Here is a 23,917-nt window from a genome sequence, read left to right as displayed (position 1 = left end):
TGTTGGTTGTGACCTCTCCCTTTTCATTCATAATTTTATTAATTTGGGTCCTTTCTCTGTTCTTTTGGATACGTCTTGCCAGTGGTCTATCAATTTTATTAATTCTTTCAAAGAACCAGCTTCTAGTTCTGTTGATATGCTCTACTGTACTCCTGGTTTCTAATTCATTGATTTCTGCNTCATTGATTTCTGCTCTAATCTTGGTCAACTGCTTCCTCGTGTGTGGATTAGGCCTGTCCCTCTGTTGCTGTTCCAGCTTCTTGAGGTGAGAATATAAAAACTGCATTTTAGATTTTTCTATTCTTTTGAGTGAGGCTTGGATGGCTATGTATTTTCCCCTTAGGACTGCCTTTGCAGTATCCCATAGGTTTTGGACCATGGTGTTTTCATTCACGTTGGTCTCCATAAATTATTTAAATTGATTTTTGATTTCCAGGTTTGTCGAATCATTCCCGAGCAGGATGGTTCTTAGTCTCCTAGTGTTTGAGTTTCTTCCAAATTTTTCCTTGTGGTTTTGTTCCAATTTCAAAGCGTTGTGGTCTGAGAATATGCATGGGATAATTTCAGTCTTTTGGTATTGGCTGAGACCTGTTTTGTGACCCAGAACATGGTCTATTCTTGAGAATGTTCCATGGGCATTAGAGTAGAATGAGTATTCTTTGGTTCTGGGGTGTAGTGTTCTATATATATCTATGAGGTCCAACTTGTCGAGTATGGCATTCAAAGCTCTTGTTTCTTTGCTGGTTTCTTGCTTAGGTGATCTGTCTATTGCTGATAGTGGAGTGTTGAGGTCCCCTACTATTAACGTATTTTTACCTATATGTCTCTTTTTTCTGGATAAGAGTTTGCCTGTATATCTTGCTGCTCCCCTGTTGAGGGCATATATATTTATAATTGTCATATCCACTTGCTGGATACATCCTTTAAGAATAATATAGTGCCCTTCTGTGTCTCTAACTGTAGTCTTTAGTTTGAAATCCAATCTGTCTGATATGAGAATTGCTACCCCAGCTTTCTTTTGAGGTCCATTGGCATGAAAGATGGTATTCCATCCCTTTACTTTCAGTCTGAATGTATGTTTAGGTTCAAAATGAGTCTCTTGTAGACAGCAAATGGATGGGTCATGTCTTTTTATCCAATCTGCAGCCCTGTTGCTTTTTATGGGAGCATTTAGGCCATTTACATTGAGACTGATTATTGAGAGATATTATTTTAATGATGCCAAGTTGCCAGTAAAGTCTTTGTTTCTATAGATTGTGACTTTCTGTTCTGTATCACTCTTGGGGCCTTTTTACTTTTATAGAACCCCCCTTAATATCTCCTATAGGGCTGGTTTCGTGGTTACAAAATTGGTCAATGACTGGCGACTGGAAGGTCTTTATTTCTCCATCCATTCTGAATGACAGCCTTACTGGATAAAGGATCCCTGGCTGCATGTTTTTCTCTGAAAGAGCTTTAAAAATACCCCCCCAAGCCGTTCTCTCATTCCAGGTCTGTGTAGACAGGTCTGACGTAATTCTGATACCTTTGCCTTGGTACGTGAGAAATTTCGCATAGGTTTGTCGTGGTTGAGCTTGGGAGGGGTCCTCTCTGCCTCTTGGACGTGAATGCTTGTTTCCCTCGCTAGATTAGGGAATTTTTCAGCTACAATTTGTTCAAATATCTCTTCTAGACCTCTGTTTTTCTCCACCCCTTCGGGGATGCCGATGATTCTCTACAATTTGTTCAAATATCTCTTCTAGACCTCTGTTTTTCTCCACCCCTTCGGGGATGCCGATGATTCTGACATTGGAATTTTTCATTGAGTCAGTAATCTCCCGTAACCTACGTTCTTGAGAATGGGTTTTTTTGAGCCCACATTCTATTTTAGCTTTTTCTTCTACTAACCCATCCTCCAATTCGCTGATACGTTCTTCTGCCTCATTCACCATGGCCGTCAGAGCATCCAGTTTTGACTGCATTTGGCTTATAGAATTTTTAATTTCTGCCAGATTCGCTCTCATTTCCGCCCTTAGAGATTCTATATTCTCATTAACATTTTCGTTAATACTTTTTTCAAGTCTACACATCATCTTGACCATTGTTACTCTGAACTCCATTTCTGATAATTTGGTTATATCCATTTCCATTAGTTCTGTGGCAGCGGCCGCAGAGTCATTGTCTTTTCTTTGCTGGAGGCGATTTCTTCTTCTCATCATTCTGATGAGGAGAGGTTGCGGGGTTGTCCAGAGCCCAAATTATTGACCGGGACCCAGGCAGTACGCACTTGTTTTATAGGAATCTTAGGGATGTGGGCTTTTGATTTTTCATCCTGCCTTCTGGGGGCGGGGCCTGGCACGCCGATACTCAGGCAACCCTGTTTGGGTAGAGTCTCTGTTTCCCCTGCGAGGGGTGATGGGGATGGGCACACTGTGAGCCAGTATTTCCAGGCTTTTGTTCTCGGGCGGCTTTCCCTGGTGGCTTGCTGTGCCTCTTCTGAGATTCAGAGCAGCAGTGGCCGAATCTCAGCCTCTGTCTCAGAACAGAGGGATCGCGGCCCGTCTCCACTGATGTTCTCGCCACTTTAACTCTGTTTCTGTTGGTGCTGCTCAACCCTTCAGCATCCCGGGATGTGCGCCCCACACCCGGCGTCCCAGCCCCCACTTCCAGGGCCGGCGCGTCTCTGTCCTTTGTGTTTCTAACACTGCCAGCCGCCAGCTGCTCCCGCGCCTTCCGGAGTTTCCGGTCTCAGTCTGGTTCCAGTGAGTGCACCGGAGCTCCGTTTCAGTCTGGTAGCGTGCGCTCCTGGAGCTCCCGGTCTCAGTCTGGATCCAGTGAGCACACCGGGATTCCGGAGTTCCATGAGAAGTCTGGTGGCACGCGCTCCTGGCTCACAGTCTCAGTCTGCTGTCTTGCGGGTGCCTTCCCCGAGTCCGCCCGCTCCCCCGTGCTGGTGGCTACCGCTTCCCGGCGCCCGAACGCGGCGGATCCCTCCCCCTTCCGTTTATCTTCCGATATCTGTGCATGGTTTCACGGTTCCCCGCTTCGTATCTCAGTAGACAGCGCTGGAGATGTTCATTTGTAGAGATCCAGATGTGTCTTCCTGCGTCTCATGCTGATTCCGTGGATGTTCAGGCTGGTCTGGTACCTATCCAACTTGACTCAGGGGACCGGCTGAAAAAGGGGTCCCCTACTCTTCCAGCATCTTAACTCCTCCTGATATATTTATATCTTGAGTTGTGCTTGATTAGCTCTTTTTACCTGCGTTGTCATAATTTGGTCTACAGATTCCACTTTGACCTCTTTCCTCAAGTGAATAAATATAATTTATTTAGAGAGAATCAGTTGAATTACAGTGTAAATTGGAAACTACATGCTGATTTCCTCTACTTACATCTCTGTGCTTGACATGATATTTTAATGTATTTTTCAAATATTTTATTTATTATTTATTTGAAAGAGAGAGCAGGAGAGAGAATGAGCAGGGCGGAGGAGGAGAGGGAGAGGGAGAAGCTGGCTCCGCACTGAGGAAGGAGCCTGATGCACCTGGATCCCAGGACCTTGGGATCATGACCTGAGCTGAAGGCAGATGCCCAACCGACTGAGACACTTAGGCACTCCTGACATGATGTTTTAAAAGTTTAATAAAAAAATTTTTTTTATGGATTTTATTTATTTGTCAGAGAGAGAGAGAGAGAGCGCACAAGCAGAGGGAGCAGCAGGCAGAGGGAGAAGCAGACTCCGCGCTGAGCAGGGAGCCTGATGGAACTCAGTCCCAGGACCCTGGGATCGTGACCTGGCCTGAAGGAAGGCAGATACTTAACTAACTGAACCACCCAGGAGTCCCTAAAAAATTCTTGAACATTTTTATGTTCTTTCTTTTTTGTACTCCATCTCTTATTGAGAAAACAAAAATGAGGAAGGTTTGTTTTGTAGTTGTGATTTGCATTATATACATTTTCCTGTTTTACCATTTTTAAGAGTTTTTGGGGGGCATTCTCAATAAACATTCATTGAATGCCCATTTTACAAATGAGGAAACTGAGGCAGGGGGAAGTTAGGGAATTTGTCCAAGGTCACATCTTTAATAAACAGTGGAACCAAGCTGTGAATCCAGGTGGTCTGACATCAGAACATATCCTCTAACGTGGCTATTCTCTATTTCTCTTCTTTTATATGAAAAAAAAAAGACATTGCAACATACTCCAGATACCTTCTTGGTACAGTAGGCAAGGGGGATCAATTAGGAAGGTCTTATAAAAACTATTTTATTTAGCATACTCTAATCTCTCTTTAGCTTGTTTCAGGGAAGGGCTAGTGCCCCACCTTTGCTTAACCATAAGAGCGGCTATGGAAGGACCAGTTATCAACTCCCATTTTCAAAATTCTCCAGATGTTAGCAGTGGGGAAGAGTTTAATAGTTAGCTTCAATTTGTTTCCCTGACCTATTAATGGTAATATAGAGTCAGTTTTTTCATTTAGGTTTTTTCATTTCAGATTTTTAAAAATTTTTATTTTTAATAGCTTTTTTGAGGTATAATTGACATATAGATGAGGTGTATAATTTTTTTTGACATGCATATACCATGAAATCATCACCGTAGTCAAGATAATGAACATGTTCATTACCCCTAAAACTTTCCTTGTGTCCCTTTACAATCCTTTCTTTCCCAGATAACCACTAATCTTCGTTATTATAGTTTAATTTTCATTTTCTATCTAGAGTTGTATATAAATGGAATGATAGAATATGTATGATTATTTTCTGGCTTTTTTCACTCAGTATAATTGTTTTTAAGACTCATCAGTGTTGTTGCATGTATAAATAGGTCATTCCTTTTTATTGCTGAGTAGTATTTCATTGTATGACTATATGACAGTTTGTTGGTCCATTGACCTGTTGATAGCCTTTTGGATTGTTTCCAGTTTTGGGGGACTACTTAGACAAATAAGACAGCTATGAACGTGTATATACAAGTCTTCGGATATATACATTCTTTAATTTGGGGTGACTATCCAGGAGCGGAATGACTGGAACATATGGTCGGTGTGTACTTAACATTATAAGAAAGTGCAATACTGTTTCCCAAAGCGGTTGTACCATTTTATATTCCTATCAGCAGCGTATGAGTGTTTTATTTCCTCTACGTTCTAAACGAGGATTTAATATAGTCAGTGTTGTTTTCGTTTTTTAAATTTTTGCCATTCTAATAGGTATGTACTGGTTTGTCAGTGTGATTTTAATTTGCATTTCCCTGAAGACTAATGATGTTGATCATTTTTTCAAGGGCTTATTTGCAATTTGTATGACTTCATTTATGATGTGTTCTAATCTATTGTCTGTTTTTTAATTGGGTTGTTTTCTTGTCATTGAGATTGAGATTTCTCTACAAAGAATGGACAGAGTCCTTTATCAGATGTGTGAATTACAAATATTATAGCATAAGTCTTTGGCTTGTCTTTTCATTCTCATTATAGTATCTTTCAAAAAGCAGAAGTTCTATATTTTTAAGTAAATTTATCATTTTAAAAAATTCTGCTTTTGGTTTCAAACGAAAGAAATCCTTGCATAACTCAAGGTCACAAAAGTTTTCTCCTGTGTTTATTTCTAAAAGTTTTATAATCTTTTTATTAAGATTTTATTTATTTATTTGAGAGAGAGAGATAGCGAGAGAGGGTATGAACGGGTAAGAGAGGGAGAAGCTGGCTACCCACAAATAGGGAGCCTGATGTGGGACTAGATCCCAGGACCCCAGGATCATGACCTGAGCCAAACGCAAACGCTTAAACGACTCAGCCACCCAGGCATCCCTAGAAGTTTTATAATCCTAAGTTTTACATTTACGTCTATGATCAAATTTTAGTTAATGTTTGTGTATGTTGAAAGATATGGATGGAAGTCCTCTTTTTTTTAGACCTGGGATTGGGCACACACATTGATTTTTTTTTTTTTAACATTACTGAAATTTAATTAACATACTGTAAAATTCACTGATACAAAGTATATAGTTCAGTGGTTTGTAGTATAGTCACAGAGTTGGGCAACAGTCACAACAATCTAAGTTTAGAATATTCTTTTTCTTCCAAGTTTTTATTTAAATTCCAGTCAGTTAACATACAGTGTTATTATTAGTTTCAGGTGTAGGATTTAGTGATTCCTGACTTACATACAACACCCAGTGCTTATCACAACATGTGCCCTCCTTAATACCCATGCCCCTGTCCACCTCCTCTCCAGCAACCCTCAGTGTGTTCTCTATAGTTAACAGTCTGTTTTGCCTCTCTCTTTTCTCCCCTTTGTTCATTTGTTATGTTTCTTAAATTCCATATGTGAGTGAAATCATACGGTATTTGTCTCTCTATGCCTGACTTATTTTGCATACCATAATACTCCCAAGCTCCATCTATATCCTTGCAAATGGCAAGATTTCATTCTTTTTTTATGGCTGAGTAATATTCCATTGTGTATACCACTTCTTTATCCATTCATCAATGGGTGAACATTTGGGCTTTGTCCATAACTTGGCTATTGTTGATAATGCTGCTATAAAAATCGAGGTGCATGTATCCCTTCAAATCAGTGTTTTTGTATCCTTTGGGTAAATACTTAGTTGTACAATTGCTGGATTGTAGGATAATACTATTTTTAACTTTTTTTATTTTTAACTTTTTATTTTTAACTTTTTGAGGAGTCTCCATACTGTTTTCCAGAGTGGCTGCACCAGTTTGCATTCCCACCAACAGTATTAGAGGGTTCCCCTTTCTCCACATCCTCACCAACATCTGTTGTTTCCTGTTGTTAATTTTAATCATTCTGACAGGTGTGAAGTCATATCTCATTGTGGTTTTGATTTGTATTTCCTTAATGATGAGTGATGTTAAGCATCTATTCATGTGTCTGTTAACCATCTATCTTGATGTCTTCTTTGGAGAAATGTCTGCTAATGTCTTCTGCCCATTTTTTAACTGAATTACTTCTTTTTTGGGTGAGTTTGATAGTTCTTTATAGATTTTGGATACTAACCTTTTGTCAGATAAGTTATTTGCAAATATTTTCTCCCATTCTGAAGGCTGCCTTTTGCTTTTTTTTTTTTTATTGTTTCCTTGCTGTTCAGAAGCTTTTTATCTTGAAGTCCCAATAGTTTATTTTTGCTTTTGTTTTCCTGGCCTCAGGGCACGTATCTGGTAAGAAGTTGCTACCGCCATTGTCAAAGAGGTTACTGCTTGTATTCTCCTCTAGGATTTTGATGGCTTCTGTCTCACATTTAGGTCTTTATTACATTTTGAATTTTGTGTTTGGTGTAAGAAAGTGGTCATGTTTCATTCCTTTGCATGTTGCAGTCCAGTTTTCACAAAACCATTTATTGAAGAGATTGTCTTTTTTCCATTGGATATTCTTTCCTCCTGTCGAAGATTAGTTGACCATATAGTTGTGTGTCCATTTTTGGGTTTTCTATTCTGTTCCATCGATCTATGTTTCTGTTTTTGTGAGGAGTATCATACTGTTTTGATCACTACAGATTTGTAATATAACTTAACGTCTGGAATGGTAATGCCTCCAACTTTGCTTTTCTTTTTCAAGATTGCTTTGGCTATTTGGGGTCTTTTCTGGTTCCATACAAATGTTAGGATTGTTTGTTCTAGCTCTGTGAAAAATGCTGGTGGTGTTTTGATAGGGATTGCATTGAAAGTGTGGCTCGCTTTGGGTAGTATGGACATTTTAACAATATTTTTTCTTCTAGTCCATGAGCATGCACTGCTTTTCCATTTCTTTGTGTCATATTCAATTTCTTTCATCAATGTTTTATAGTTTACTTTGTCAAATGTTTTTTTCTTCACCTTTTGACAGGATCATATGGTTCTTATCTTTCTTTTATTAATGTGGTATATCACATTGATTGATTTGCTAATATTGAACCACTCTTGCAACCCAAGAATAAATCACACTTGATCCTGGGAAATGATTCTTTTAATGTACTGTTGGATTTGATTTGCTAGTATTTTGTTGAGAATTTTTTATCAGGGATATTGGCCTGTAGTTCTCTTTTTATGTGGGGTCTTAGTCTGGTTTTAGAATCAACGTAATGCTGGCTTTGTAGAATGATTTTGAAAGCTTTCCTTCCATTTCTATTTTTTGGAATAGTTTGAGAAGAATAGGTATTAAGTCTTTAAATATTTGTTAGAATTCGCTTGTGAGGCCATCTGGCCCTGGGTTTTTGTTTGTTGGGAGATTTTGGTCACTGATTCAATTTCTTTGGTGGTTATTGGTTTGTTCAAGTGTTCTATTTTTTCCTGCTTCAGTTTTGGTAGTTTATGTATTTCTAGGAATTTATCCATTTATTCCAGATTACCCAGTTTGTTGGAAAATTTTTTTATAATATTCTCTCATAATTGTTTGTATTTCTGTGGTGTTGGTTGTGATTTCTTCGCTCTCATTCATGATTTTATTTATTGGTGTCCTTTCTCTCTGTTTTTTAAGATTTTATTTATTTGTTAGGGAGAGAGAGAGAGGGAAAACAAGCAGGGGGAGTGGCAGGCAGAGGGAGAAGCAGGCTCCCCGCTGAGCAAGGAGCCTGATAGGGGACTCGATCCCTGGACCCTGGGATCATGACCTGAGCTGAAGGCAGGTACTTCACCGACTGAGCCACCCAGGCCTCCTGAAGACTCTTTTCTTTTTGATAAGTCTGGCTAAGGGTTTATCAGTTTTGTTAATTTTTTTCAAAGAATCAGCTCCTGGGTTCATTGATCTCTTCTATTGTTTTTTTAGTTTCTATATCATTTATTTCTGCTCTAAAATTTATTATTTCCCATCTGCCCATCCACTTGCTTTAGGCTTCATTTGTTTTTTTTTTTCCCCCTAGCTTCTTAGGCTGTAGCATTAGGTTGCGTATTTGAGATTTTTCTTCCTCCTTGAAGAAGGCCTGTATGCCACATACTTCCCTCTTTTCCCTCTTAGTGACCACTTTTGCTGCATCCTAAAGGTTTTGAACCATTGTGTTTTTATCTTCATTTGTTTCCATGTGTTTTTTTAATTTCTTTTTTAAATTTTCTGGTTGAGCATTCATTCTTCAGCGGGATGTTCTTTATCTTCCATGTATTTGTGTTCGCTCCAAATTTGTTCTTGTGGTTGACTTCCAATTTTCATAGTATTGTGGCCTGAAAATCGGCGTGGTATGATATCAGTTTTTTTTTCTTTTTTTTAAGATTTTATTTAATAGAGAGCATGAGCACAGTCTGGTGGGGAGGGAGGCAGAGGGAGAAGCAGACTCCCCACTGAGCAGGGAGCCTTATGTGGGGCTCCATCCTAGGACCCTGGGATCATGACCTGAGCTGAAGGCAGATGCTTAACCAGCTGAACCACCCAGGAGCCTCAATGTCCATCATTTTGTACTTGTTGAGGCCTGATTTGTGACCTAGTATATGATCTATTCTGGAGAATTTCCAATGTGCACTTGAAAAGAGTGTATTCTGCTTTAGGATGAAATGTTCTGGTTATATCTCTTAAGTCCATCTGTTCCGTTGGGTCATTCAAAGGCATAGTTTCCTTGTTGAGTTTCTGTTTAGATAATGTGTCCATTGCTGTAAGTGGGGTGTTAAAGTCCTCTATTATTATTTTATTATTACCAATGAGTTCCTTTATATTTGTTATTAACTGTTTTGCATATTTGGGTGTTCCCAAGGTGGGGGCATAAATATTTACAATTGTAGATCTGGTTGGATCGACCCCTTTTTTATGATATAATTCCCTTCTTCGTCTCATGTTACAGTCTTTGGTTTAAAATTTAGTTTTTCTGATGTAAGTATTGCTACTCCTGCTTTCTTTTGGCATCCGTTAGCATGTTCAGTGTTTCTCCATCCCCTCACTTTCAGTCTGTAGGTGTCTTTAGGTTTAAAATGAGTTTCTGGTAGGCAGCATATAGATGGGTGTTGTTTTTTATTCATTCTGACACCCTCTGTCTTTTGATTGGAGCTTTTAGTCCATTTACATTCAGAGCAATTATTGATATGAATTTAGTGCCATTTTATTGTTTTGTCATTGTTTCTGAAGATATTCTCTGTTCCTTTCTTGTCTTTATTGCTTTTTGTCTTTGTTTCCCACTCCAAGAACCCCCATTAATGTTTCTTTCTTTCTTTTTTTTAAAGATTTTTATTTATTTATGTGGCAGAGAGACAGCCAGCGAGAGAGGGAACACAGCAGGGGAGTAGGAGAGGAAGAAGCAGGCTCCCAGCGGAGGAGCCCCGATGTGGGACTCGATCCCGGAACGCCGGGATCACGCCCTGAGCCGAAGGCAGACGCTTAACGACTGCGCTACCCAGGCGCCCCCCCTTTAATGTTTCTTGAAGGGCTGGCTTAGTGGTCACCAACACCTAGTTTTTGTTTTTCTAGGAAATTCTTTATCTCTCCTTCTATTTTGATTGACAGCCTTGCTGGATAGAATATTCTTTGCTGCAGATTTTTCCCATTCAGCACTTGGAATATATCATGTCACTTTCTTCTGGCCTTCCAAGTTTCTGTGGAGACATCTTCTGCTAACTTTATTTGTCTTTCCTTATAAGTTAGGGACTTAATTTGTCTTGGTACTTTTAGGATTTTTACTTTATCTCTATATTTCACAAATTTAACTACTATATGGCTTGGTGTTGGCTTGCTTTCGTTGATTTTTTATTTTTATTTTTATTTTTTTTTTTTTAAAGATTTTATTTATTTATTCAACAGAGATAGAGACAGCCAGCGAGACAGGGAACACAAGCAGGGGGAGTGGGAGAGGAAGAAGCAGGCTCATAGCAGAAGAGCCTGATGTGGGGCTCGATCCCATAACGCCGGGATCACGCCCTGAGCCGAAGGCAGACGCTTAACCGCTGTGCCACCCAGGCGCCCCTCGTTGATTTTTTAAAAAGGATTTTGTTTGTTCGTTTGGATTGTATGTATGTATGTATTTATTTATTTATTTATCTTCCTGAGGGAGAGTAGAGGGAGCAGGAGAGAACCTCCAGCAGGCTCTGTGCTGAGCATGGAGCCCAATGGGGGGCTCAATCTCATGACCCTGCCATTATGATCTGAGCTGAAACCAAGAGTTGGATGCTTGAGCCACCCAGGCACCTCTGCTTTTGTGGATTTCGATAGGAGTTCTCTGTGCCTCCTGGGTCTGTTTCCTTCCCCAGATTAGAGAAGTTTTCAGGTATAATTTACTCAAATAAACCTTCTGCCCCCTTTTCTCTCCTTTTTGGACTCCTATGGTATGATTATTATTACGTTTCATGGAGTCACTGAGATTCCTTAATGTACTTTCGTGATCCAGGATTTTTCTTACCTTATTTTTTTTTTAAAAGATTTTATTTATTCATTTGACAGAGATAGAGACAGCCAGCGAGAGGGGGAACACAAGCAGGGGGAGTGGGAGAAGAAGAAGCAGGCTTCCAGCGGAGGAGCCTGATGTAGGGCTTGATCCCAGAATGCTGGGATTATGCCCTGAGCCAAAGGCGGACGCTTAACAACTGAGCCACCCAGGCGCCCCTTTCTTACCTTATTTTGATCAGCTTCGTTATTTTTCATAATTCTCTCTTATATATCACTGTTTTGTTCCTCTGCTTCTTCCATCCTTGTGGTAATTACACCCATTGGTTTTGAATCTCAGTTATTTCATTTTTCATTTTGGCCTCACTGGTTTTAACCTCTTTTCCTCTGCAGTAAGGGTCTTCCTGATGTCTTTTATGCTTTTCTCAAGCCCAGCTAGTATCCTTATAATTGTTGCTTTATATTCTGGATCAGGCATATTACTTAATATCTGTTTCAATTAGATCCCTGGCCCTGATCTTTTCTTGTTCATTCTTTTGTGATGAATTCTCCCATCTTGGCATTTTGTCTAGGTCTCTGTCTTTTTCTCTGTATTAGGAAAGCCTATTATCTTTCCTCCTTCTGAGATGAAAGGGTTTATGAAAAAGAGGTCATATAATGTCCAGGGCCTGGCTCTTCAGGAAGACTCTGGTATATGCTGCGGGCAGTCTGCTACTGTGTTATGGCTGCTCTCTCCCTCAGATCAGTCCTCTGCAGAGTTTCTCCTTGCTTGCAGTGGGGAGTATGTTTGGACCTTGGCCAGAGTGTGGCGAGTTTTAACTAGGTGTGTTCTGGTCTGCTTGTTAAAAGAGTCCTGATGCTATTTCCACTAGAGCTGAAGCTTTTCAGAGTTTTATGGTCAGTAGATATGGTGTATGTGGGGGTTTGTGCTGGTCTTCTGGGGAAGGGGCCTGTGCTGCTCTGGGTTCTCAGGCACACTTGTCCTAGAAAAGCAGTACCAGAAGAGCACATGATGATGGGGCTTGGTATAAGCAATTTAGGAAACCATTGTTGGCACTGTGCTTTTTATTGAAGTTAGTTTATGTGGAGGGGTGGGGGCATGAAATGGCACCAGCCAGCTCCTTTGTCCCCAGAGAGGTGAGGGGAGTTCTTGCTGTTCTCAGGGAAAACCTCAGAGAAGAGTGAATAATTTCCCTTCATGTGCCCTAGGTGTTTTTCAGATTGCTGTTTTCACACTGTGTCCGGGTTGCTTGCCTTCCTGGAGCAGCGCAGTGTACTTTGGACTCTGTCCCAGCCAGGTCAACTGAGTTTTAATTCTCCAAACTGTAGGGACCAGGTGTGGGGGGGGACCTGTGCTGGTCTTCTGGGGGAGGGTCTCGCTGGGCTAGGTTTGATGCGGGTTTGAGCCAGAAGGGCAGTTGCGCCAGAGTGCAGGAGTGTGGGGTTTGGAGCAAAGCGCACTGAAGGGCCAGTGTCCTGGTTAGCTGCCCTCATCAGGTGTCTCAGTGCTGAGGGGCAGGGAAGGGAAATGATGCCTGTCTGCTCCTTTGTCCTTGAAGAGGCAATGCCACCTCTCTCAGATGTGCTCCAGGAAGGGGAACCACAGATTACACAGTCTGCCCCCGGGTTAGCTGCTTGTGTTCTCTACAGTAGCAGTGCAGCACCCTCAGGGCTTTATACCAGCCATGCCATAGACCTCTAAAACTCTGGTATTTGAGCCCCATTAATTGCACCAAGTCCCTAGAATCAGCCTCTCTCATTTTCCCTGTCAGTGGCTTTGGGGAATTATTTTCCTTGTGTGATCCCCTGTGTGCTCCTCTCTCTCTCTCACCTCTCTCTGTGACCAGGGCTTCTTCCTCCTGCAGCACTCAAGATTCTTTTCTCCCCCAAACCACGCCCCCGCACCTCTGATCTTCCATGATGTGGCCTCCTCTCTCCCTCTGGTGTGCATTTTTTCAGTCCTCAGATCGATTTCTTGGGTATTCAGAATGATTTGATATTTATCTAGCTGTGTTCCAGTAATGAGGCAAGCCTAGGGTCCTCCTCATACTCTGCCATCTTAGCTCCTCCCCTAGAATATTTTTATCACCCCAGAAACCTCTTACCCAGTAGTAGTCTCCCTTCCTATTTCCCCCATCATTCTGTCTCTATGGATTTGCCTATTCTAGACATTACATATAAATGAAGTCATACCATGTGGGATCGTTTGTGTCTGCTTTTTTCATTTTGTATAAGGTTTTCAAGGTTCATCCTGTTGTAGCATAAAGCAGTACTTAAATTCTTTATATGCTTGAGTATTTTATTGTATGTATATAACACATTTTATTTATAATTCATAAGTTGATGGACATTTGGGCTGATTTCACTCATCGTTTATTATCAATAATGCTGCTGTGAACAGTCATGAACAAATTTTGTTTTGACACACTTGTTACAGCTTTCTTTGTTATATACCTAGGAGTGGAATTGCTAGGTTATATGGTCACTCTGTGTTTATCTTTGAGGAACTGCCAAATTTTTTCCAATTTACATTTCCCCCAGCAGTGTTTGAGGATTCTAATTTGTCCACATTCTCATCAAAAATAATTATTGTTTACTTTTTTGATTCTAACCATCCTAGTGGTTTGAAGTGGTAGGTATCTCATTGTGGTTTTAATTAACATTTCCTAATGGCTAATGATGTTGGACATATTTTCATGTGGTTATTGACATTTGTATATATTCTTTGGAGAAATATCTTTTCAAATCCTTTGCCCATTTGTTAATTGGATTATTCACTTTTTTTATTATTGAGTTTTAGGTTTTTTAATATAACCCAGATATAAGTACTTTATGAGATACATGATTTGCAAATGTTAGCTGTTGGGTTTTTTTAGAGGTGAACTGTATCAGGTTGAGAAAGTTCCTTTCTATTCCTAGTTACTGAGAGTTCTTATCAGTAGTGGATGTTGAATGTTGTCAAATGCTTCTTCTACAACTACTGAGATGATAACATCCTTTTTCTTTCACAATATCGTGGCTTAGCTTGGTTGATTTTCAAATATTAACTCAAACCTGGATTCCTGGGATAAACCTTGGTCATCATAGATTTTGTTGTTTTTATATTGTTGAATTCAGTTTGCTAAAATTTTGTTTAGACTTTTTACATCTATGTTCATGGGGATATTGGTCTTTAGTTTTATTTTATTTTAATATCCTTGCCTGACTTTTACTGTCAAGATAATGTTGACATCATGGAATAGCTTAGGAAGTATTCCCTATTCTTCACTTTTCCTGAAGATTTTGTGTAGAATTGATATTATTTCCTTTTAAAATATTTAGTCAAATTCTTTAATGAATCCATCTGGGCCAAGGGTTTTCGTTGTGGAGATGTTTTTAACTACAATTTTAATTTCTTTAATAGATACAGGGCTGTTCTGGTTTTCTATGTCTTCTTGCACAAGCTTCGGTATACTATCCTTCAAAGAATTTGTCTATTTCTTGTTCTTATAAAGTTGTTTATAATGTCCCCTTATTACCAACTTAGTATTTGTAGAATCTCTTGTGATGTTATTTCTCTTATTCCTGATATTGGTAAATTGTGTATTTTCTCTTTTTTTTCTGATTAACCCAGGTAGAGGTTTATGAATTTTTAGAAATTTTCTCAATGAGCTGATGTTTGGTTTCACTGATATTTTTTCTGGGTTTTATTTTATTGTTTTCCTCTCTCAACTTCATTTGTTCTTTCTTTCTGCTTGCCATTGGTTTAATTTGTTCTTTTTCCATCTTCTAAGGTGGAGGCTGAGGTCATTGATTTGAAACCTTATTTTCTTTTCTAATGTTTCAGTTGTTATTTGAATAAATAAGCAAAACATTAGGAGGGCAACAAATACTGTTGTGAAAATGGAGATAAGAAGATAGCTTTTGAGAATGCTTCTGATAAATAGGGTTTTACCAGTAGTATTTGGTGAATGGTTTATGGGAATAAGGAAGAAAGAAAAGATTATTATGAAAGAAAAAGGATTATTATGATTCTCAGGTTTATGTTGAGAGAGATTGAATAGTGTATTACTGGCTGTGGTATAGAATGTAAAAGGACAAGTTAATTTAGTGATGGAATAATTCTGCTGTGGATACATTGATTTTGATATGTTTGTTGAACATCCATTTGGCTATATCAAGTTCATATTTGTATCCAGAGCTCAGTAGAGAGATCATGGCAGGAAATAAAGGTTTGAAAGTCATCAGGATAGAAGATATAGTTGTTACTATTTGGGAATAGGAGCTCAGTCTTGCCAAGGCTTCCCATGTTTCAAGAAACAGTGGATTTAGGGGCACCTGGGTGGCTCACTCGGTTAAGTGTCTGCCTTCGGGTCAGGTTATGATCCCAGGGTTGGCTCCCTGCTCGGTGGGGAGCCTGCTTCTCCCTCTCCCTCTGCCTGATGCTCCCCCTGCTTGTGCTTGCTTGCTCTCTCTCTCAAATAAATAAATAAAATCTTAAAAAAAAAGAAACAGTGGATTAAAAAAATAATATTTTGGGACTGCTGGGTGGCTCAGTCAGTTAAACAACTGACTCTTGATTTCAGCTCAGGTCATGATTTCAGTCCTGATATACAGTCCTGCATGGGACTCCCCGCTCAGCAGGGAGTCTCGTTGGGATTCTTTCTTTCCCTCTCCCTCTGCCTCCCCCCCTTTCAAATAAATAAATAAAATATTTTTAAAAATGTAATGTTTCTAGATTTGTAAAATACTGTGCTAACCAAGTATAATACAGTTATAAACCAGATGCGTCCTGTAGATGGTCTGTTTGCCATTCACTCTATCCCTTAGTAGCTATTTTCCTGAGATGAATGTGTGTCCCAACTGAAGCAGTGGACTGCATCGTTTTTCTTCAGAAATAGCTATCAAATTTATTTGTTGGTATACACATGCATGCAAACCTTCAGTTAACCCTTGCAGTTTTGATAAAGCTTTGAGAATACTAAAGAGAGGATATAGTATAAAAGAGAAGGGGTGAGGACAGAACCCTTGAAAACATTAAGAACGTTAGAAGACAGGCACCTGGCTGGCTCAGTCGGTAGAGCATGTGGCACTTGATCTTGGGGCCATGAGTTTCAGCCCCACGTTGGGAGTAGAGATTACTCACAAAAAAGAAGAAAAAAAAGAAAGACTGTTAGAGTAAGATCAGTGAAGGCTAATGAAATCTAATGCAAAGCTGCTTCTAAACCTTCTTTCTTATAGAATTGTGAAGATCAAATGACACATGGAGTAGGTAGTTGTTACTTATCAAATTCTAGGTCACTGGAACTAAGAAGCAACAAAACATCACCAGAAGCTGGAGGGAAGTAACCTTAAGATAAAAAAAAAGTACTGAATCTCTTCATATATCAGAGACCATGGAACCTCAGAACTGGTAGAATGAATGAACCAGAGCGGTCAGTTTTGTACAGGACTGAAGAGTTTACAAAGCACTGCTACCACCAGACTATTCACTTTGTTTCTCACATGGTTCTAGCTTCAGGATAAAGAAACTGAGTCTCAGGGAATTTTATTACCTGTAGTACTTCATATTGCATGTCCATATTAAATGTCTTGGCTGGAAATGTAGCGCTCTTTCTACTCCAGCAGAAGAGCTTAGGGAACATCTAGCATGACTGTCTCACTTTTAAAATATTTACTTATTATATGGATCAGATCAACCTCGCATCAAAACACCTGTAAAATAGAATCGCGTACCTGTAAAACAGAATCCGATATCATTAAAATCTATTGAAACAGCCATTTTAGAAGTAGAATTTACACAATGAGATATCATCTCACATCTGTTAGAATGGCTATCATCAAAAAAACAAAATGTTGGTGAGGATGTAGAGAAAAGGGAACCCTCATATGCTGTTGGTGGGAATGTAAACTGGTATAGCCACTACGGAAAACCGTATGCAGGTTCCCCAAAAAATTAAAAATAGAAATGCCGTAAGATCCAGCAATTCTACTGCTGAGTGTTTATCCAAAGAAAATAAAAATACCAATTCAAAGAGATATATGCACTTCTGTGATCATTGTGGCATTATTTACAATAGCCAGGATATTGAAGTAACCTAAATGTCCATCGACTGTTAAATGAATACAGATGTGGTATATATATACAGTGGAATACTACTCAGCCATAAGAAGAATGAAATCTTGCCATTTATGGCATGGGTGGACCTTGAGGAAATTATGATAAGCAAATTAAGTCAGAGAAAAACAAATGCTGTATGTTTTCACTTACATGCGGAGTCTAAAAAAACCAAATGAACAAACAAAATGAAACAAAATGTACATTTTAGATACAGAGAACAGAATGGTTTTTGCCAGAGGAGAGTAGGTGAAATCAGGTGATGGGGGCTCAAGAGGTACAAACTTTCAGTTAAAAAATAAATAAGTCCTGGAGATAATGTACTGCATATTGACTACAGTCAGTAATATTGTAGAATATACTTACAGTTGCCAAGAGAGTAAATCCTAAAAGTTAACTTTGTATTGTGATGGATGGTACTAGACTTATTGTGGTGATCATTTTGCATTATACTGTATGCATATTTCAAATCATTGTGTTTTACACCTGAAACCAATAGAATGTTATATGTGAATTACACCTCAATAAGAGAATTAAAAAATTAGAATTTAATTAAATTAGAATGGTGTACTTTTTACTTGAAGTTTTATGGGAAACATTTTTAAAATCCAGTTCTGACTTGTTTAGTCTTTACTGCACTATTAAAAAACAAATGTTCTGATATCATTTATTTTGTTTTTCAGGAAAGACTGTGTTTGCCTCATCATATTTTGGAAGAGAGAGGTCTTGTGAAAGTTGGTGTCACAGTTCAGGCTCTTCTTGAATTACCTACAACCAAGACATCTCAGCTTTCTACAGCTTGATGTAAAATTTCAAAATTATAAGTGTATAGTTGCATTTATTTGAAGTGATTTCAAATATCTCAAATTCATGATAAGAATGTCTAGTAAAAAATAATTTTATTAGGTCAAGCTTTAGGTTTAAAAAAATCATGTTAAAACATCAAAATTAAATTTGAATTGCCCAGACTTCTTTTGGGGGGAAACTGGATTAACTTAATAAGAGTTTTTGGTAAATTCAAATTCTCTTTTTACTAAGTCAGTTGATAACCTTGATTATTTTTCAAAAACCAGATTGATACTAAATTTAAAATGTGGTTTCAATTTAATAATCACATTAGGTTTAATTTTTTATATCATAGCGTACTAGTAAACACCTGGATGAGGTAATCATTTTTTTACCGATTTAAAACTATATTTGAGTTATTTAACACACTTCTAATTCTAGTTTATACACAGTTTCTTCAATCTTTGGTCTTAGTTTTCTAGAAAAAAAATAAGTAGAAAATGCAGAACTCTGGCTTTATATTAAATTCTTTTAGTATTATAGGTTGGTGCCAAAATATTTTCAGTTGTACTGTAGATTGTTTACATGTGAAGTGCCTGTGTAATTGATGACTCTTATATAGTCTTAAGCATTTTTGCAATTTCTTTTTATGTATTAATGGAATCAATGGAACTTTAAAATATTTTAGTAGATTTTGTAAGGTCAGTAATATGTGAGGATTTAAATATGCCTCACATTGTGACATTTGTGGTTTTTTATTTAGTCCATTGCAGTTTTCCTTAAATTGGTTATGTCATGTTGTCAAAAAAACCCCAGTGTTAATATGCTTAATTTATGCTATTTAATTTTGCAAAACTTAATCATCTTTTAAAATGTATTATTTGAAGAGTATTTTATTTCTGTATTGAAAATGTTACACAAAGCAGTAAGGTTTTTGAGAAGTAGCAAAGTACTGATTATCAAGGACATTTTGATAAAACTGCCAAAGTTGGGTTTATGTCTTGACTTTCAGTAACATTATGTCAGTATGCTGCCATTAGTTTTATTCAGATTTGGAGAGCAGCAATTGAAGAATAGGTTTTTATTTGAAATCTGGCTGTCTGTGGATCCTGTAAATCTTATGATCCTCAATTAACAAGATGTTGAATTAAAGACAGACCATTCTATAAATATTTTCATAAGTATAATATGTTACAAAGTCCTTGTTTAATTTGGAGATGGATAAATTTATGTTGGTAGTAGTGCAGGAATTTTTCAAAAACATTACTGTAATGAATAACTCAGTTTGCTATAGGAGAAACTTAGTATAATTACTTTTGTAGTAGCCAAGCAAGTACCATATCTTAAATATGTGATTATTTGCACTTGTTACCTCTTAATATGGATGCAACTTATTAAAAATGTTGGCCTGGGTATTTCAAAGGGTATATATAAAAGGTAAAAACTAGTGTGCCAAATGGTATAGTAAGGGTTGGTTTAGGAACAACTCAACTTGTTTTGGTCAGTTGGCATGAAGCCATATAATTAAATTGTGGCATCAGAATACAGATGTGTTCTTTACATTCCCCAAGTATGAAATTGGAGCTTTTAAAGAATTAAAGCTTCTTATGACTATAAGGTTTAAAAATTAAATTATTAGTAATTTATTACTTTAACTATTTGAGCTAATTAGTTACTATTTTTCAGTTGGATCTAAAAAAAACTTCATTGGCATAATCAATCTCCCTAGTGAAAACTTGGGTAATAAAGGTAAGAAATGGCAAATAAATATCTTAAGTTGTTAGTTTTTATTGTAGAAATTTGGCAATGTTACAAATAAAATGACCAGTAAAAGCTACAGCAATCATTCATACTGCTTTCATAGTTATCATGCTGTAGGAGTCCTCTTACTAATCAACCTAGATGTTAATTATTTTACAAGTATTTTCCTATTTCATATCATTGAAATATTAGTGAAATTATAGGCCGTTTCCTTATTGCATTTCACTTACTTGTCAGTTATTACCTTAAAGGGAAAATACACCAGAACCTTACTGTAGCATTCTTTACTGCAAAGCAAAATTCCATTTAAGATGGAGCCATCCGAGGGCTATATCATGTTAGTTTATGTACTGTACTGCCAGAAGGCAACACCACCTCTAAGTCAGTTTCTCAGCATAGTCCCCAAGGATACATTTTACCAAGGCTCTGATATATTTCTTTTATTCGTTTTTAAATAAGTGTAAATTTTATTCTAAAGGGTTTTTATGGCTATTTTATGGTTATTTTACTTCATCAATTATTGAATTAAGAATGATTATAATTATTTGAATTGGATTTGTGATTTGAAGAGGGTTAATCAAACTGAAATATTTTATTAGGCCCTAAAAAATGTAGTAGATAGCTACTTCTGCTAAATTTTATTACTGTATGGCACAAGAAAGAAGTGATGTTGGATATGTTAGAATTGAAATAAGGAGTAAAAATGCATTACCATTTGTTTAATAATTATCTCTACAGAATGCTAGTTTATTGACTTTTCTAAGTGAATTTTTTGAAGAATTCAGAAATCTTTGTATTGGTCACAGATCTATCATAATTGATTTTCTGATGCATTTAAAAATAAATGGAACACTAAATGTATATTACCGATGCAAACTGTGGATAAAGTTGAATGAAAAAATTAAAGTCTGAGATTTCTTTTCTCCTTCTCTACCTCTTCTCTCAACATCACAGCATCCATCTTTTCTAGGTATTTGGTAGCTTGTGTCTATATTCTCTACTATGGAAAAATAGACTTCAAGAGGATATTCCACGTAAGTTAAGAGTCCAGATTCTCTTTACATCGTGTTATTTTCAGTAGACAATGTTTTCTTGAAAACACAATAATTTTCTAAGATATCTTCACAAAATAAATCACCTTTATATAAGTTAAACTCTTAATATATATAAGTGTCAAATTAACCTTTACATAAAATAAAAAATAGGATAGGTCAAATTGTGATTATTTGTATTGTAGATGTTACTGTGAGGTATATAATTGAATTACCTTAAGCAATTTGATTAAAAAATAGTCTTTCATTTTCAAGTAATTCTAGTTTTTAAAAATTCCACATATTTTATGAACATGATTGTTATTTATTCATAATTGTTACTCATCCTTAAAGTGGAAGGTTATTCAGGTAAATAATATTAAAGATTATATTGCCCCTGTTTTATAGTCACCCTAAAGTCTCAGATTTAAAGAAGTACTTTAGTAAGTAAATATTTGGCATAAGTTGTTTGAAAAGTACTCTAATTTTATCACAGAATTTTGAATTGTCTTTATTTGCTTTAATAAATTTTGATGTTGTACATGGAATGGTTCTAAGGATCTCAGGAACCTATTTCAGCATCCAGAGTGCTCTGAGAGACTGGGTTCCCTTTGATACCTTACTGTATATTGAATTAATTTGGAAATGCCTAGAAATCTTCTGTTCCTTAAGGCACAATCTCTTATATTTCTGCATTTTAAAACGTGACCAAAATCCCTATGCTTATGGTGTTTAAATAGCTTAGAATTTCCACAGTGTGTGTTTGTGTTTTATACAAGGCTCTAGCTGTTTTAGCAAAGTAGAGTCTTAACTACATTGGAAAATCAAAGTTTTTAGAAGTTATGAGAATTCTGACGTAAGTAGTTTAGGATGGGAAATTGCCGATTGAATCATTTAAAAGTTACCATCATTTGTAAAAAGAGAAGATTCTTTAAAATGTGATCTTTTAGGGGCACCTGGGTGGCTCAGTCGTTAGGCGTCTGCCTTCGGCTAGGGCGTGATCCCGACAGTCTGGTATCAAGTCCTGCATTGGGCTCCTCCGCTGGGAGCCTGCTTCTTCCTCTCCCACTCCCCATGCTTGTGTTCCCTCTCTCGCTGGCTGTCTCTCTCTCTCTCTCAAATAAATAAATAAAATCTTTTTAAAAAAATAAAAAAATAAAATATGATCTTTTAAAAAATTTGAAGAAATTATTATAATCTATTTTCTTTGATTCTCAAATATATAATTTTATTACCCTGACACTTTAAGATTAGAAAAAATTAATTCATTTTTACTGAATGCCATTAGTGTTCATCAAGCATCTACCTAAATAAGTGAGAAATATATTAGGCGTGTACATATGCAAATGTATAAATAGAAATATATTTTTCAGATAGCAAATTGAATTTTCTAGAACTTTGTTCGTGTATTGCAGTCACTTCTAATGCAAAGAAATAAAAAGTAATGTATAATTTATGAATAATTAAAATTGTGCTATAGGACAGTGATTCTTACACATAATATGCATATGGATCACCTAGTGACCTTATTGACCAAATAACAATTGGTTCAACAGTTCAAGGAAGGGCTTTGAGATTCTGCATTTCTAAGAAGCTCCCAAGTGATGCTGATCCTGCTGGTTGAGTGACCAGTTTTAGTAATAAGGCTGTATGGTTGTTCAAGCTTTATACTGATTTCAGTTTATTATATTATACAATAGTAGTTCGATATTTTACGTGATGCTTCAAGGTCTTTATAACAAGTACTTAACATTTTTTAATAAGTCTCTTTTCTGGATTGTGTTCTACTTTATTAAGGACTTTTAGATTTTCTTTTATGGTTTTATTTAATTATTTTTTTAAGTTATTATTTTAATTCCAGTTAGTTAACATACGTGTTGTATTAGTTTCAGGTGTACAATGTAGTGATTCAACAAATCTGTACATCACCTGGTGCTCATGACAAGTGCACTCCTTAATCTCCATCACCTATTTGACCCATTTCCCCAAACTCCCTCTTCTTTTATGGTTTTAAAAGATGTGCTTTATGCTCTGATTAATATTATTTCATATTTTTATTTTCTTTTTAAAAAATCTATTTTAAACACACATGACCATGTAATTTTAAAGTAAATTAGTCACATGAATAATAAGACATGTATTTATAAAATCCAAACAAGTTAATATAATGTTAAATTAGCGACTGTTAACATATAACACCTTCCTTTTTTGGAATGCTTAGAAAACTACACCTATTTTTCATGGTGTTGATGTTAGTCCATTCTCCTCTTGGTAGGCAACAAGTCCCCTTTTGGTTTTAAGCTCAAAGCATACTCATTCTTTCAGGGTACCATGATGAATGTAAAATTTGAGCCATATACAATACATATTTAATTTTATATATTTATGATTTTTTATCAGAGTTGATACCAATTTTTGTAATTTTCAATTACAGATTATATCCCCTCCAAACAAATGGGAAAAGGTATTTATTTTTTTCATTCATTTTTATGGTAAATCGTATTGACTTAAAACTACTTAAAACATTTGGAATCATTTATTTTAATGCCTTCCAAAGCACGTGGTGTCGTCTGTTCAAAAACAAATTAAAATCCAAGTTCGCCTGAATTACCAAGGGCAGCCGAATGTCTTCTGTGGGAAGATGATTCATTTACTCTGAAGAAAATATGGGAGGGTTAATAATTAAATATAAAGAAGGGAGGGAGAGCAGAATCATGGGGAGCATTAAACTAGATGCCTTTTTTTTTTTTTTAAAGATTTTATTTATTTATTCGACAGAGATAGAGACAGCCAGCGAGAGAGGGAACACAAGCAGGGGGAGTGGGAGAGGAAGAAGCAGGCTCATAGCGGAGGAGCCTGATGTGGGGCTCAATCCCATAACGCCGGGATCACGCCCTGAGCCGAAGGCAGACGCTTAACCGCTGTGCCACCCAGGCGCCCCTAAACTAGATGCCTTTTTATAATCGA

At 37.1% G+C, this 23,917-nt stretch overlaps 1 protein-coding gene across 6 annotated transcripts in view; it reads left to right on the top strand.

Moving 5' to 3' along the window:
* Positions 1 to 20,801, top strand: part of LRCH2 (leucine rich repeats and calponin homology domain containing 2) — a 110,869-nt gene extending 90,068 nt beyond the window's left edge. For 5 of the 6 annotated variants that reach the window (XM_034649547.1, XM_034649546.1, XM_002928786.4 and 2 more), the window contains one exon: positions 18,056 to 20,801. In XM_034649547.1, the coding sequence (XP_034505438.1) occupies positions 18,056 to 18,175 (120 nt within the window). In that variant the 3' untranslated portion in view covers positions 18,176 to 20,801. The remainder of the gene's footprint in view (positions 1 to 18,055) is intronic. The other variant, XM_034649543.1, reaches the window with a different exon arrangement.
* The last annotated feature ends 3,116 nt before the right edge of the window (positions 20,802 to 23,917 follow it).

The sequence above is a fragment of the Ailuropoda melanoleuca genome, chromosome X (assembly GCF_002007445.2).
Source record: "Ailuropoda melanoleuca isolate Jingjing chromosome X, ASM200744v2, whole genome shotgun sequence".
In the NCBI taxonomy this organism is placed as follows: domain Eukaryota; kingdom Metazoa; phylum Chordata; class Mammalia; order Carnivora; family Ursidae; genus Ailuropoda; species Ailuropoda melanoleuca.
Note: the sequence above shows the minus strand (reverse complement) of the source record. Positions and strands in the feature narration are given on the sequence as shown.